This window comes from Anopheles arabiensis, chromosome 3 (assembly GCF_016920715.1).
Source record: "Anopheles arabiensis isolate DONGOLA chromosome 3, AaraD3, whole genome shotgun sequence".
Taxonomy (NCBI): Eukaryota; Metazoa; Arthropoda; class Insecta; order Diptera; family Culicidae; genus Anopheles; species Anopheles arabiensis.
Window position 1 is genome coordinate 39,886,741 of NC_053518.1, and position 17,578 is coordinate 39,904,318.

A 17,578-nucleotide genomic window follows, 5' to 3' on the forward strand; every position below is an offset into this window, starting at 1 on the left:
GTGTTTGAAAATGTTTTGTTTTTGCAAAATTTGTCAAAACAAAACAAACAATGGGGCCCTTTCCGTTTGAAGCTCGTAGTTTGAAATTTCAGGCTGTCAGCTGTTTGCATTGTATAGCAGTTTTCGAGCAGCTATTTAATTTGGTATAATATACAGGTGGGCTTATCCCAAGGTGTATGAATTTAGAAGGCTGATTTTTATCGCTTCTGCTTCTGAATGAAGATCGTAAGAGTGTTTTGAGTATTCGTCAAGTTAACAGAAAGTGTGTTTGTGCAAAAGTTTTCACTCGTTCTGTTAAAAAGTGATATTCAAATTTGGTTATAAAAAATGCATACACTTTGATTCCAGATTCGATCACCTGATTTCTTTAAAGCACCTTGGGATAAATGTAAACAAACCCGTGTTTTCGAGCAGGTACTCGAATCTATATCTAGCTTTTAGGCTAAAATTTTCTAGACTGAAAATCGCAGGCTAGTTTTTTGTGTGGTTTTGTATGGATTGTTTACATGATTTCAGCCTCCAACTGTCAAACTCCATACAAAAAACTGACTAGAATCGTGAAGGCCCCCAATGCCGGATCTGACAGTTGCTACCCGAAGGCGAAAATTGTGTTATTGAATTGGACAGAGTAGCTTACACCATCTGACGTGTGAGCAAGTGGTAGACAGCTGTGTCTATTCAAAACGACTATTGTTATAAACAAGTGGACAGTTGTTTATTATGCTGGTAAACCCTGTATAGGTGAGAGCACTCATAATCTGACACATTTTCACCACACGCGGAAAGTAGGTAGGTGGTCTTACCTTTTTGATCTTCTCATAATCCAACGCCTTGGCTACGTACAGGGCGCCGGTTGTGTTGCGTATCTCATACACATTGCCTTCGTTACCGCTCGAGATCTTGCATCGTACACCGGACGCTGTAATGAAAAGAACAAGAGAAGAAATGGGATGATTGTTAGTCCTGGTGTGTCGCTTTAAATGAGCTTTAATGTTTTCTTCAAACGAATGGCGGAAACAGTACGAGTCGAGTTGGTTCGCTGAAGTGTTTCAAATCGTGTATGATAATTAGCTCCTCCCATCCCAATCATATACCACAGAGTGGGTGCCGGCATTCTTCAACCGATTCACCGATGCTGCGGTTGATTTGGGTCCTACCGAGGAGACGTCATAGAGCGTTACAAAACAACGTAGCATGTGTTGAATTGCTTCATCGGTGTGCAAATTAAACTCCTACTAATTCGCGTACGTGTAGGATCAGCGCCGGCTGTTTAATTGCACTCGTAGGCTGAAGACTCACCTATAGTATCCTTTTGGTCGTTGGGATAGTTAGAAGGTTAATTTTAATGTGGGGTTTCGACGATTGTAGCAAACGGTTCACAATATTATTTGACATTCTGTACTACCCGGGCCAACTGAATTGCTACAACTCCATAATTATGCTTAATTCCAAATAAACTTACCACGATACAATTGGTCCCAACTATGAGCAAATCATACAGTAAAGATGCCTTATAATGTTGAAATTGGCGCTGTAATCCTTTCACCACGCTAGAGAATGTATTGGGTGTGCTAGCTGGTACGTGTTGTGTGCGTTGCAGAGATAATATAAACAGTAAACTTTGTCACTCTGACCCACGGACAGATTATTAGTTTTAGCCAATCACATGTTAAAAAGACTTAATTTCAAAAAAACATCAATAAACATGTGGATTGCTCTTGCAGTATACAAAAATATGTTCGCAGAAACGCTTCTTTGATCGCGTATGCTCCTTGTAGTTTTTTCATCATATGTTTTGTTGCATACATTTTTGATTCAAACTTGTGCTGCCACCCAAGGGTGACGGAAAACTTGCGCTCACTACCACTCACTACCACCAACGGCTGTGTTGCATCATTCCAAACTGCACGAAGCCGGACGGAGCACCGGTCACATTCATTTTTCATGCAAATTATTGTACATCCCTGTTGAGCTCCGATTCACCATAAAGTGCCACCGGCATAGGCGTTCGAGCTGCGTGGTTGGATTTATTATGTTTATTAACATACATTTTCATAAATTACTGCCCTAACGCTTCGCCACTTTCGGGGTGAACAATGGCCCGAGAGGGAAATGTATGTACATGTCGCGGTACGTGGTACAAGTCACGCAAGCTTCCAATGCAATGTTTCGTTCTCTTGTTTGCTACCAATCCAGCTTTCGTGTTAGCAAAGGTGTTAGGGAAGGGGTGAAAAATTACAGCGTCAGGCAGCTGAAGACGCCCCCGGTGTGCAGTGTTAGCATCGGCCAAACCATGGGAGATGTTTTTTGGGACTCATAGCTCTGATATGATTGTAACAATTGCCACCAAGTATTCCCCCGTCCATTGAACTATTTTGGGTGGTCAACTACCACCTCTTACAGCGATTTACAAGACAGTTTTGAATGTGAACTTTGTGAATGGTGTATGTATTCACCTTATGCAAAATGTTATTCCACATCACTCTGATATTTCATTTTCATCATCATAATTAATAATTTCTTCAGCATGATTTTCAACATTCAAAATGCAAAATGTTATTCCACATCACTTTGATATTTAATTTTCATCATAATAATTAATAATTTCTTCAGCATGATTTTCAACATTTGAACGGTTTTTTTACAACAAAGTTTAAAGTCGGATTGCATTACCCGTTGACAGTTAAAGTGTGAAAGCGTGAAAGCGTTACTTTGATTGAATTATCATCGTTCAGTACCACTTTTTGTCAAATAGCTGCCCTTTGGTAAAAGCTGGTGTAGCGGAGGTTCATGCCGCGTACAATGCACGCAACTTTCGATGACATGGGATTATACAATTTGTTGAAGGAGTGGTGGTAGAGAAATGTCATAACTCCTGCATGATGTTCATCAAAAGTTATTTTTTCGTCAGCTTGCAAGGAAAACTCTCATTAAAATTCAATGTTTAAAACAATAAGTTAATTGTTATGCTGCTTAGACCCTGCATAGAGGAAGCATCTGATGGAAGCGATGGCTAGAATTCGCTGGGATTAAGTAATGACTTTCGTTGCAGTTGTTTAAAGGAATGTTCGAAATATTTCGTTGATTTTTGTTAATGCTGTGTACTTGCAAACAATTAGTCAAAATGATATTTATGTAATTCCGCAATAAATTTGGCGTCAAATGTGAAATATTTTAACATCCCATAATCATTTTCACTCCTCTTTTTAAAGATATATGTCCTGTCTCCTAGGGAGAAGTATATGTTCAGTTAAAATATTTGTGCTCCATTTTTCACTGTCCTCGCCAACTAACCTTTTCTTGAAAGTCGTAAATAAGACATTGGCAATTGTTGTTTTTAAATTGTCTGCCACGTTTACCTTTTCTCAGATGACATTTTGAAATTCTTTAGCCACATGTAGCATCTCTACTTTAAAAATGGGGTTCACTTTTCACTTAATCACCAATCACTGATTCCGACCTCAACACATACGGATCGAAGAAGTTTTTTCAACACAATTGAACCGTAACAGTTTATGTGCTTGACCGTGCCTCGTTCGGGCTTAGCTTCACGCAACTGGTGAGTTCGTAAAGGAATCTTATTTTCATTATTTTCCTAGCCCCCGTCCAATTCGTAACATGTCAAACTAAGCCTCTTTTCTTTGGTACGGTTTACCTTTCTAGTGAATTAATGGCAAAGTGACAGTTAAAAGCTGATCTCGGTGTTTCAGTGGTTCGATGTTGTCCACGTAGTACCTAACGCGTTTAGAGCTTATAGAAATAAAAGCGTTCATCCAAAAAAGAATCCAATTGTATTGCGACTAGCGATGTGTTGGACCGTTTCGGGAAATCTATAACATTCCGATAAGGTTCATTATTGTTCGTGCCAACCTGCCACATGCCAACGAAATGTATTTGTGCATGCCAAACAGCTTATCGATTTAATCCCACTCCAAGTATAATGCTTCACAGCTCGATCACAATGACAGAAAAACCATTGGTGCTTGAACTACGAGTTCGTCATGGTGCATCAACGCGTCAGAGAGGTGCATCAACAACTGGTATCTTTGTAGCTGGATGGATCTGTCGCTGACACGAAAATCCACTTGACCAATTTGGAGTCATGATCAGCTGCAACAAACAACGTGTATACAGTTGAATAACGAGGAGAATAGAAACCTCAATGTATTAATCGATAGAATTTGTTAAGTTTTGTCACAATCTTCATCGAGAACAATTTATTTATATTAAAATATCATCGGTGCGTTGGTACGATGGATTAGAACCAGACTCTCTTTTGATTGCAACGTTAGTTAGTACTCCCTTGAACTTCGGTGAAGTTATTTTTGGTCAGTTTGATGTGATGGATGACGGTTGCGGTTACGGTGAATCCTTTCCTAAGGCGAGGCTGAAACTTGATTCACGAACCCGATTGCCGGACACAGAGCTCGCGGGTTATTTTTATTTTCAAGCCCCGCGTGCGTTGTTTGTGCAAGTTCTGTGTATAAAACCGTGGTATTTGTATTTCTTGGAAAAGTTTATGTAGCTGCACTTCTACGAAGGTTTACAAGCTATGGTTTTCTTTGTTATTTGCAAACGACATACGAGACCTGTTTCGGGCAATGTAAAAACATGTTAACCTTCTGAAGTGCATGTTATCCCCAGCAGGAGGTAAATTATAATGTTTTGTTCAGAAACTGATTTTCCAAGTATTTCATTGTATTACAAGATTTTTCAAAGATACAAAAACAAAAACATCTGCAACATTTATGATGAAAAATACGAACAAAAGAAACAGAGGAAACGAAATATAATTTATATTAAGAAGATCATAACATTTTCTCGGGATTACAGGAACTGCATAGGCCTGCTGTAGTTTAGTTATTTCAAGCGATATATAAGCGTTTCTGAAGTGCTTGTTGTGATTTTCAATTATGCGAAAAGTTTACCGGCTTTGAAAGTTTTACACAGTCGCACATTTTCTAAGTAGGACATGGACTAAAAAACTGTTAAAAAAGGATGATCATATCCATGCAATAAACAACAGTATGGTTCTGAAAGAAAATTGAAATTTTCAAATGAAATGTGTATGCATATATTTGTTTGAAGTACTCAGAAATCCTAACAAGCATCAAACTTTTGTTATCTCATTTTGAAATCCCTGGATGAGATGGATATGATATGATGCACTAAAGTGTGTATGAAGCGTTTTTCATCTTCCATGGTTTCTACAAAACACATTTGATTTCTTTACTTTCAATTATTGGGTTTCTCCAGTTGCCGGTGGGCAGTATCTCTTGTAAACCACGAAGAAACCACTAAAGCTCTCGGAATGATTCGAGAAGATTGTGCGGTTTGTAAATCAAATTAGCGCTTCACTTAGAGCCATCGGCGTTGGTTCGCGCTAGGCGGCAGCATCGTGCTGTGATCTTTTTCATTCAACTTCGATGTGGTTTAAGAAGGTCAATATTGGCTCATCTACTTGATGCATGGGAATCCGTTCCTATCACACTGGCTCTAGCACACACACATTCTGCTTGGTTCTTGTTCCCCTTCCCTGCTACTTTCCTTCGTAGCACTTGGAGCAAGGACAAATATTATGACATCTCTCGACCCTTTGTGCAAGCACATTCTTATCCACCACACGGATTTGCAATCGGGCGAATGGTTGACAAAAAACAGTTGTTTGGCGTTGGCCGACCAAGCTGATCTGCAGGTAACATACGACGGTATGCGTTTTGCTATGCAGCATTGAGCAGAAACCGGCAAGTCATTTACTGAAATGACCTGACTGTCGAGCTGGTACGCTCAAGTGGAATGAGATTTTTTGTGAGAATGCAGAAAAGTGGAATGTGAGACTTTGAGAAGGCGAACATGATAGAGTCTTCTTTTACTTCATTCTTGTGCTTTCTACCAACATTGAAGTTTAGTCCAAATCACTCCTCCACGGGTAGCAAATATTGAAACCTTGCATTCTTGTCTCATTCCATTTTCCACGACCTTGTCACGTGTACCAAATGCTTTTTGATAGCTCTGTTAAACGCAAACCAATCATTCAACGGGTTAGTGCATTGGTGGTAAAGAAGAGGTTTTTTACTAATATATCTTCTCGCTTCTATTGTAGAGCGTCTTATCGGCCTCTTTTACGACCGTTCCTACCTTCTTCTTCTTCTTCTTTGGCACAACAACCGCTGTCGGCCTGCCTGTACCCACTAGTGAAGTGAGCTTGGCTTTCAGTGACTTATTGTTACCATAGCAGGATAGTCAGTCCTACGTATGGGGGCACGGTCTATTCGGGACTTGAACCCATGACGGGCATGTTGTTACGTCGTACGAGTTGACGACTGTACCACCAGACCCTTCCTACCACGTCCATCAAAACTAAGCGAGCAATTCATGGATAAGGATGACGGTCCTAACATTTGCAGAAAACAGGTTGCAGCCACCATTCCATCAGCTGAGTTAAACGTTTCCCAAGGGCAATGCAATGAAAACGTTGTACAATTCCATGCCAAGAAACATGTAAGATATGCAAATAAGAAAATGGTTTGGTAGAGCAAGGTTGCAAATGAATAAACAAAGTTAATTAACCGGTTGCAGGGAGATTTTAAATGCGTTGTTAAACAGTTACTGCATCTTTTTAGTGCAATATATTCTTTTGGGATTTTTTGTTAAACTCCGTGCTCTATTCAACGGAACTAATGGCACTTGCCATATTTTTTTTTATTTAGTTGTGCACTTACATGATGCTTTGATGCAAGTCCAGAAATTGAACGTTTCGCTTCTATTCTACTTAGAAACCAGTACGCTGAGTGAACTGATTTGAATATAACAGGCATAGAAAATGGATGAAAAAAATAGAATGAAAGTATCGATCCTTATAGTGGTAAAATTAATCGGTGGTTCGTTTTTTTATAAATAAAAAAACTAAACAACAATTTCCATGTTAGATAACAAAAGGACAATATTTTAACAAAATCAATGAGAGAATTGATTTTTTAAATTACTTGAAACATATTTCTGTAAAAAAAAATCATGTGGTACTCGATTGCTTACTTTTCTGTTCTGTACTTGTTCTGTTCTGTCTTAACTCTACCCCGTAACGTAACGCTTTTCGCTTAAAGTAGTGATTTTTCGGGATAAACCTGCCTGTTCAGGTTTCTTAGAGAGAGTTGTTGTTTTATATGTTCCTCCAAAAACGACAAACTCTAAAGAAGTATGAAGTCAAAATGCTTATTTCCACAACAACTGAAAAAACGATAGAAATTAAAACCGTCAACAAGTCCATCTTACAATTTTTTTAACAACGCACTAAATTCCACTAAACTGCACTTTCATTCCCACATGTATCGATATTTCAAACTGGCTCTGATCCTATGGAAACATGCAAATCAGCCGGGATGCGCCATTTGTTCGAGCACATTGGAAACATTAGACAAAATTTATGACTTTATTTTGAATGATCTATACATCGTGTCCAATTCATGGCGTTATATCGCTTGCACAAGCACAACAACAGGCGTACACAAGCAGCACGACAAATAGAGCAAGATGATGTAGCCAGTGTCTCGAGAGCCGGGAGATGCTTTTTCACTGCAAATTCACGCCCTTGGAATTGCAATCAGTGCCCAAACTCGTACGGCTCCACTCCATGGGACAACGAAAACGGGCACATAGCAACTTTTGTCATTAACAGTTGTTTTGCTGTGTCCCATTGTCCCATCGATGGGCAAGCTTCGAAAGGAAGTCGTTAGGATTGTAGGACTGCATTGCGCGGAAAATGGCAAATGGTGGTGAAGAGATGATTTTTCATTGTTGAAAAGTTTTACAGATTTTTTTATTGCGTTTACACTGGCGAAACATTCCAGGTCTGCTTTCTGCGCTCTGGGTGCAGCTAGTATGTGTGATTGTTCGTACAATTTGAGTGCTTTTTTTCGCTAACTTCTTGTGTTGGTTTTGTGTAGGGCCAAACACAGGAATGCAAACTGATTTTTGGATACTTGGTTGCATGCTCTCCCTGGGGTATAAGTTGTCTATGGGCATCGTTGCGGGCGTTGCGCTGGTGTCAGATTGTGGGATTTTGACCATGCTCACAACATTTCTGTGCCAACAGTACAATGGCTGCAATCGGGAATGTGGAAGTACAATTGCTGACGAGAGGATTTTTGCAACAAGTGCAGATTTGCGTTGGCAAATTGTGTTGTCAAAATTTGCCAAAGAAAACAAATTACATGGAGGGATGGTTGACGCATCAGAAGCGGGTTTATTAAAGCTAGAAAGAGCATTATGAATTTATTTATTTTTCATTCTCCTATAATGTTATGTGTAGTTTATTGGCATAGCCTAAAGGGTAAAATTCCTTCACTATTACAAGCATTCTCGATGTGCCCTATTTTGCTCGTTGCGAACGTGTTACCATTAGTGCGAAGCGTGACAATGATGGTATCATTTATTTTAATTATAGTACCTCACTACTGAATTCAAATCTACATTTGCTGGGCATCGGCGATACCGTTATCCTCACTGCCAATGTGCAGCGTTTGGAGGGGATGGGAGGAACGAGGAAACATTAAACGAGACCACAATAAAACTTATTATTGGGGTAGCTAAAGCAATGAGTCAAAACAAAAGCAACGTCATTTTGTAAGAGCCACATTTCCGAGCCAATGGTGGTTACATGACGGAATCTTCAGCTTACATAAAATGTTTAACGGGCAGTATGTGCTACTTATTGAATAATTTTATGAATTCAAAGGATTTTAGATTATTCAGAATGTCCGTCACGTGAAACGAGGGTTTTTGTTCGGAAGTATGCGCTGTGGTGTGTTGTTTTAAGAGTTTTTCAAAAAGCTCCCTAAGGTGGTTGGCCATCCGTCAATTGTGGACTGTTCACATGAATGTAGGTTACACTGAGATGAGATTACGAAATTCAATTACTAATCGTTGTGTGTATTGTGCATGCTTTTTTAATCCACGTACTTTTTAGGAAAGTACACTTTTTAAAATCAAATGAAACCGAAAAATAATTTACCTTTTTACCTTTTCGTTCTACCTATGTAAACACACGTTGTGTTTCTGCTGCATAATTGAATAGTTTGAAACGATGAATGATTTCTGTCCTTAAGAAAATCGCATTGGATTCTATTAGATTAATAAAGGGATGATATCTTTATCACCTCGCTCTGACTGTTGCTGTTGATGAAGTTTTGGGAATATGGTAGGTGCAATACAACAAAGGAATTAGTTTGATGAGCTGACGACAGGGGCTTATTGGCCGGCCAGCAAAGAGAGCAAAACCCCATGAACTCATCATGTCAATGAAATACGATTCATTAATCACTTCCCTCGCCGGGTTTGGTAGAAGATTTCTCTAGAATGGCATAAAAGATAAACTAAACAACAAGCTACAGCTGTATTTGGTGTGTATCAGAAGGCTTCGGCAAAGATGCTTGGTTTGAGGTATACTTCCGTGTAAAATAATTATCGTAAAGCTGAAGTGGGCCCCGAAAATGGACAGTAAAAGGTAGTAATGGTAGGCCGACATAGCTCTTAAGCTTTGTTTATCTATCTGACTAGTTATATGCTGTCATTGATCTTCATCGCTCTTCCCGGTTTGGAAGTCGGCCACAGGAATGTCTAGCTGTATCGGTAAATGGGATTGTGGTTCTTCACAAGCAAGAGCACCTGAGCAAAAGATGGAAGGATATCAATTACCGAAATGTAGTTTAATACCAAAGTTTAATACCGAAATGTAGCATCATCGAGTTGGGCTCATTGATACAGGGATCCCCAGACTCAGACAAAGGCAGGTTTTCCTGTGACCAATAAATTTACCTATGACAAAGGTTGATTTGATATTGATTTTACCCTCCTTGCATCTATGCAATCAGTCAGTTACTCCAAGGGAAGCAGGTGTAGTATGTTTAAATATGGATACGATCGTCATGTAGCAACTTTGAACTCACGCTGACTGGCCACCCTTCAACCATCATATTTTTATCAACTTTTTGAAGAAACATAAACTATCTAACTGATGTTTATCTTTTTACCGAAACAGGCAGAACTGAGGTGCATGTTGTTTTGAAGTGGACTTATCGACACTTGATCGTTCAGGCGATCATAAAAACCCTTAAGAGGTTTCTTTCACTCGAACGTTGGACTTTAATGGCAATACCTTGGGTAAGGGGGACATAACAAAACCCTTTAAATGAGAAATCCATATATGTAGGAAGGGCATTGTCCTATCCAGGCAATACGAACGAACGGGTTTCCATGTAAGGAAGTGGTTGTATTTTAACCAACATTGGATTTTGTAGGTTTTGTACTTTTGGCTCTGGGTTGTGTGCTTGAAAGTAATTTTTTCACTTTGTTAGAGTTGTTTATCTTTTGTTGACAATAAAGTAGGTTCTTTTTGCTTTGAAAATGTTGTGGGTATCAATGTAGCAGCTGTTCCTGTTTTGGGTGACGATGTGTAAATTGTTGCAAATGTTCAGTGTTTTTCTATCATTGGGTATGCGAACTCGATTCACCTGCTTGTCTATAAGTGTGTCTCAAATGTTTTGTATAATTGGTTTGGCCTGAATTTCTCCAGGTGTCTTACTATGGTGTGATTTGTTTTGCTTAGTATGTTGAAATGAATTCGTATCAATGGTGTGATTTGGTTTTCCCAAGTGTGTAATATAATAAGTTCTGTATTGCACATAAGCTGCACAGGGATCATCTATGCCTGTCAAGAGCAAATCTTAAATGGCTCGGGATCGAAGAGAAGCGTACTTGAAAAATTTAACACCCGGACCCTTCCGCTCGTAAAACGTAAACGATTTATCCTGAGACAAGTTTTGAATCCATGGCCTGGTGAGTAGCAGCTGTAAAGTTTTCCCATTCGGTGTCGTTCGGCCTATGGTTTAAGGTATATGAGGGAAAAGGAAAAGTTTTTTTCCTTTTTCATTGTTCGTTATTATGGATTGGAAAACATTTGCGAATATTTACGTAACCACTTTGGTGAGCGCAAATCTCTCGAGCAATAGAGGATGGTGTTTTGGCTCGAGGTGAAAACATGTCAAAATAACTTTAGTTTCTCTGGAAGGTAGAGCCGAATAACTGGAAAGATCGCTGCACAACTTTCAGATCTTTTTAGTAGTTGGTTTGGTTGGTTGGTTTTGATATTCCTTTTTCCTCTCTTTGGACACCACCGTCCTTAGTCATGGCCATTTTTGCAACCAGTCATTTTGGCATAGAGGGCAGAACTGGTTTGAAAAAACCGCCTCAGGTCAGATGATAAAAGAGAGTTATCGATAAGTCATCCGATAACTACCCAACACCCGCACCATCGAATGCTGAGTAAGAAAAATAACACGAATAATGAGCAAGTATAATCTGCTATATGGACTAAAGACCCCCAGCCTCTTTCCCAAACACGATCGAAGAGGAACGTTAGTCAGCTACGATTGTTCCCAAATTCGATCGAGTTTAAGAAAGTGTCTGCTCTTGACTCTATTTTTCAACAGTAGCTCCTTTTTAAAATGATGCCCGAAATTACTCATCACTTGTCACTCATTGCGGCTGGTTGTGCTTTCTCACTCTGCTATTTCCAAGTTGATTTTTTTACCGCGATTTACTTGGTGTTTAAGTGCTTGAACTGTTTTAGTTCGGTTAATTCGCACTCGCGCGTTCACGTATCACAAATTTGTGCGGCACCTGTGAATTTGTACGGTTCAACAAATAAACATTGCGATCCGCCTGCGGTTGTTGTGACCACTCACTGTGCTATTTTGCGATGGCGTCCGTGATCTGTAAGAAATGTGAAGGTGCTATTAGCAACGATCCAATTCCGTGCTTCGGTCTGTGTGAACACTATTACCACGATAAGTGCATTGGACTTTCAACCCCGCTCCTGCGTGATTTTAAGAAGTCACAAAATTTATTTTGGGCTTGCGCGGATTGTGCTCAGCGTTTGCGGGCCGTTGACACTTTACGCTTCTCGCACGGCCTTTCTCGTGATGCTGCCTACCTGTTGGAATCGTTGCAGTCCGATTTCCGCGATACCTCACGTTCTGTGCAGGCGACATCAGCTGGCTTGCGACTTGAACTTTCCTCTTCACTGGATTGTTTTAGAAACGAGATAGCTTTGATGAAACAGGAATCAGCATCGTCAATTCGTTCCGTGAAAGATTTCATCGACTCACTTACTGCTTCTCACTCAATGGAACGCAACTACTCACAGGCTCCACTACTCACAACGCTTGATGAAGTTAAGCATGGCATCAAGGGGCTTGATCTCATGCACCGTGAGTTTCTCACTTCCTTCAACTCACTAATGAACAAGCTCAACTCTCATCTTGCCACGCATACTACTACATCGAGTGCTCACCATTCCGCGATTCCTGCTACGCACTCAACGACCACGAATCCAGTTGCGGCCTCTAAGCTCACCCATCAAGCTGTTGGTGAGAATCCTTCCAAACGTCGATTGATGGATCGCTCTCCCGACTCGTCGCCTACCAATACCGCTACACGCGCTATGCTGTCATCGGGTACAGGGTTGTCCTACAACAATATTACGACCGTTCCTGAACGCCCACGCCGTACTTGGGTCTTTATCTCCCGTATTGCTCCTGATACTCCGATTGAAGCGATCCGTGAAATGGCCTGTTCCAACATAGGGACAGACGACATCTTGGTATACAGCCTTGTACGACGTGACCGGGATCTTTCTACGCTCTCCTACGTATCTTTTAAAATTGGTGTACCGGATTCGCACCGGGCTATTGCTTTGGCTGCTTTAACCTGGCCTCGCGGGATCTCTTTTAAGGAGTTCATCGACCTTAATCCCCGCTCCGTCAATGTTTGGCGACCCACTACTGCAGCATCCCATGCACCTTCTGCGCCTGTTACCCGTGAATCGGATCATCATTCATCGCCACCTTCTATCAACCACACGACACAACTGCGAAACGCTGATTTCACTATTTCGCCCGATCATGGTCCTATGAGCTTGCCTTATACGCAGTACTTTCAGCAAGCGTAAACCGGCTGATCCGGCTGAAGATTTTCATGAACTACCGACTTTACCCGAATTGATGGAAGCTAACCCTGCATCTAATACACATAATCCGTCCGACTCTCTTTTGCCGTGAATAACTTGCAGCGAGAGCACTCCCGGCGCATCTCGCTCTCTCATCCCTTCGATCGATCAACTAAACATCTACTATCAAAACGTATGAGGATTGCGCACAAAACTAGACGAGTTACGCCTCTCTGTCTATCTGAACTTGATATGGATGTGTTGGTGTTAACTGAAACATGGCTCGATGGCTCAATTTCGTCCTCTCTTATCTCGGAGGATGCGTATGTCATCTATCGCTGCGACCGAAATTCTCTCAGCAGTAACCATTGCCGTGGTGGTGGTGTACTCATTGCCTGCTCTTCCGTGCTGAACACGTCAACTTTATCACTGCCGTTCGACTTGCTGGAGTCTGTTTGGACAATTGTTAAGCTTCAAAACCTTGCAATCTATATCGGCGCCGTTTACATTCCACCCGATCTGCGTTCTTCCGAAGAAGTCCTTGACGATTTGCATGAGAGTGTTAGTTTCGTTGCTGGCAAACTTAAATCAAATGATCTTATGATGTTACTTGGTGATTTTAATTCACCATCACTCTCCTGGCAACCGTCGGCATCGTGCGTTAATCAGTTCATTCCTACTGGTGTATCTCATGAAAATGTTTCTCTGCTTGATGGAATGTCGGTAAACGGTTTGCTGCAATTATCCGGCATAAAAAATATACGCGGAAGACAATTAGATCTTCTATTTGCCAATGCTGCCTTCTTGGAGTGCTGCTCCCCCGTCATAGCTTCACCTGTTCCACTCGTCGCGCTAGACAATCATCATCCTGCTCTTGAGACAAGCGTGCTCCTTACGCACTCTCGCCCTGCATCCTCCCAACGAATACCTACGGCTCGTATGTTCAATTTTAGGAAAATGGACTACCAAAAGCTTCATCGTATATTAGCCGATACCGATTGGTCCTTTATTGATGCTGACTGTGACATAAATCAAGCTGTAGCAGCGTTTACTAATGTAATCACTTCCGCCTTCCCTTCCTGCTGTCCTCACCTTAAACCCGCTCCTAATCCTAAGTGGTCGAACAGAGCTTTACGTCTATTAAAATCGGACAAAAACCGCGCTCAACGCGCCTACCGTTTAAATAATACTTTACACAATCTTTGTGTATATAAATATGCGGCTAGGGCTTATCGTCTTCTTAATCGCCATCTGTATCGTCGCTACGTTAGGCGTCTTCAAATGCGCTTTACTATTGATCCTGGGTCATTCTTTCGTTTTGCGAACTCTCGGCGAGGCTCTGCTAGCCTTCCATCCACCCTGTTTCTTGATCTGTCCTCTGCTACGTCCAATCCTGATATATGTAACCTGTTTGCCAAACATTTCTCTAGTGTATTTGTCGATCCTAGTACTTTTAAGGTTCCTTTGGACGTAGGCTTGTCTTACACGCCCTCTGATGTGATATCATGTAATTCAGTCGTTGTAAGTGAAAGCCTAGTAAAATCCGCTTTATCCAAACTTAAAACTTCGTTTTCACCAGGCCCCGATGGCATCCCTGCCTGTGTTTTGAAAAAATGTGGCAATACCCTCACTCCTATTCTCACTCGTCTTTTTTCTCGCTCGCTTAGTGTAGGGATTTTTCCTAGTCAATGGAAACTAGCTTGGCTTGTTCCCATTTATAAGAAAGGTGACCGCACACTAGCATCAAACTACAGAGGCATCTCTATTATTTGTGCGTGTTCTAAAATCCTCGAGTCAATTGTCCATTTATCTGTAATGCCTTGTGTAAAAAATTATATTTCTACGGAACAACACGGCTTTATGCCCAATCGCTCAGTGTCCACCAACCTAATGTGTTTTTTGTCTTCTCTATATCACTATCTGTCTAGTGGTAAGCAAGTAGACACTATCTATACCGATTTCAAAGCGGCATTTGACAGTATACCTCTATCATTACTTGTTGCTAAGCTTCGAAAACTAGGTTTCGGTGGATCTATATTGCCGTGGTTCAACTCCTATCTTGAGAATCGTTCATATGCAGTTAAAATCTGTGGCTCTTTCTCTGAATGTTTTCTTAGTTCTTCGGGTGTCCCTCAAGGTAGTGTCCTTAGTCCCTTACTGTTCATTCTCTTCCTCAATGACTGTACTTCGATCCTTCCTCCTAACGGCTTCTTGCTATATGCGGATGACGTTAAAATTTTTCTTCCTGTATCTTCTACAGCTGATTGTCTAGTCCTTCAATCCTGGCTCTGTAAATTCTCTACATGGTGTGCTTCTAACGGTTTAGTCCTGTGTCCTGAAAAATGTTCTGTCTTGTCTTTCTTCCGATCTTCTACAAGTGTAACTCATGCTTATAGTGTCTGTGATGCCCCTATTCCCCGTGCGTCCTTGTCTAAGGATCTTGGCGTCTTCTTTGACCCGAGTCTTTCTTTCAAGGAGCACACGGACTATGTCATCAACAAGGCCAACAAAAGTCTTGGTTATATTTGTCGCATGTCCACTGAAATTCGTGATCCTTTTTGTCTTAAGTCCCTTTATTGTTGTTGGGTCCGTTCCGTACTGGAATATGCCTGTGTCATCTGGTCTCCTGTTCAACTATCTCTGCTCCAAAGGATTGAGAGGATCCAGAGACGTTTTACAAGGATCGTATTTCGTAGGTCGCTGGGTCATCACTCTATTCCGCTTCCTTCGTATGACGATAGATGCACTCTATTAGGCCTTGCCAAGTTGGAGCACCGCCTCTCGGTCGCTCAGGCTTCTTTCGTCGCTGGCATATTGCTCAATACGATTGATACTCCTTCACTTCTGTCGCGCTTACATTTGTATGCACCTTGTCGCACCTTACGTTATCGTTTTCGTCTCCAGTTACCTATGTGTCGTACACGTTTTGCTCGCAATGAGCCTTTTGTAAGAGCTATGTCGTCTTTTAATAGTACTTCTGATCTGTTCGATTTCAACATATCCTATCCTGTCTACCGATCCCGTCTTCGCTCCTTTTCCGTACCATAAACTCCTTCCAACTCTTTCGTGAATAATTGTATACTATAGTCAGTAAGCACTATTGCTGTAACCCAACGTGGCCGAGCAATTAATAAAATAAAAAATAAAATAAAATAAAAAATTACCATTCCCATATAGTTTACCATCTCGCTGCAATCCAGTTGACAGGGCTAAAAAGGTGGAAAAATAACGGATTGGATAAGAACAATCCCTAAGAGAAAAAGATTGCCATGTAGCCTTCCTACCGTTGCGTTGGAGAAAAAAAGTAACACCTATCAAAATTCGATTTAATCATTATCACCAGCGGTAGCGTGCGGGTGGAACATTTCGATCTGTAAGTGACAGGTGGTCACCGTAATGGTTGGTGCGGTATCGTAAAAATTAAACTTTTACTGCCTTTTAATAAGAGGATCTTAAAAGCTCCCCTTACGCTTTATAAAAAGCCTGCTTGAGCTTGGTCCGGACAGCAGCTGATGTGTGTGTGTGTGCTTGAAAAAGTATCATTTTATTCCGATATAATCATAAAAAAGGCCCCGTTGGAAGTCGTTCACTGAGTAAGGAACAGTGAAAACAAAAATGTGGTGATGAAAATTAAATGTTTCTCTGCAGTGTGGTTAAACGCTTCAGCGTTTCTCGCGTCTTCCGTTCTACGCATTCGGAAGCGTTGAAAATGCTGAAGTTTCGTAAATCATCTTGATATAACCGTGGAAAGCCGGCAGTGTCATAATTGATTCGCACCTGCATGCTTTAACGATTGGAGTGGGAAGCTGTCGAGCAAGAAGGAGCTTTATGGAAACAGCATGACGGAAATTAAAACTCCAATGACAATAAATTATGGGAAAAATTTTCTCGTTAGAAACTTTGACACCAGCCCAGCTTGACCAACAAGTGGTGCTCGTCTTGATTGTTGAAATTGACGAGTCATGAAACTCAAACATTTTTTTTTTTAATAAAAGTGTATGAAAAGAAACAATACTACCTTTTGCAATATTCTTAAAGAGTGGAAAGGTGAAAATTTAAAAAAAATGGGAATGCTATTGGAGTCCTAAACAAATACGCTTTACTTTCAAAATAAAGTGGAATGATGTTAAGAATAGAAAGATAGTACAATTCATGGTTGGTTGCATTGCTTTTTAGTGCTGCAATGATTTTTTGCGTTGCAGCACTCAAGATAAGAAAAAAAAGATATTTTCCATTATTCTGGGACGTATTTCTGCAATAATGACCGGAAAAAATATAAACAGATGAATAAAAGGGTTTGCATAAAATAGGAGATTTAAGTTCTACGTTAAGGTTGTCTTTGTAATTGTTTTTTTTCTTCATTTTTCATAAGATTGTTTTACTTGATAGCCAGTGAAATTCATATAATTACTCAAATAATTACTACCATACAGTTCGTTTAGCACAATATTCCTGTTACGGATGTAACTAGAGAAGCAAATAAAATAGAACCGGAATCCAGCTTCTTAAAAATTGTTTTCGCAAAGTGATAAAATTTGTTGCACTTTATTTGCCTGGTTTATATTGCATTATCCG

General features: G+C 40.6%; 1 protein-coding gene across 1 annotated transcript in view; it reads right to left on the reverse strand.

The window, feature by feature from the left end:
* LOC120899816 (putative neural-cadherin 2) overlaps positions 1–17,578 on the reverse strand; it is a gene marked incomplete at its 5' end in the record, with an annotated part of 69,479 nt that overhangs the window by 22,653 nt on the left and 29,248 nt on the right. The window contains one exon of the mRNA XM_040306043.1: positions 805–919. Within this exon, the coding sequence (XP_040161977.1) occupies positions 805–919 (115 nt within the window). The remainder of the gene's footprint in view (positions 1–804; positions 920–17,578) is intronic.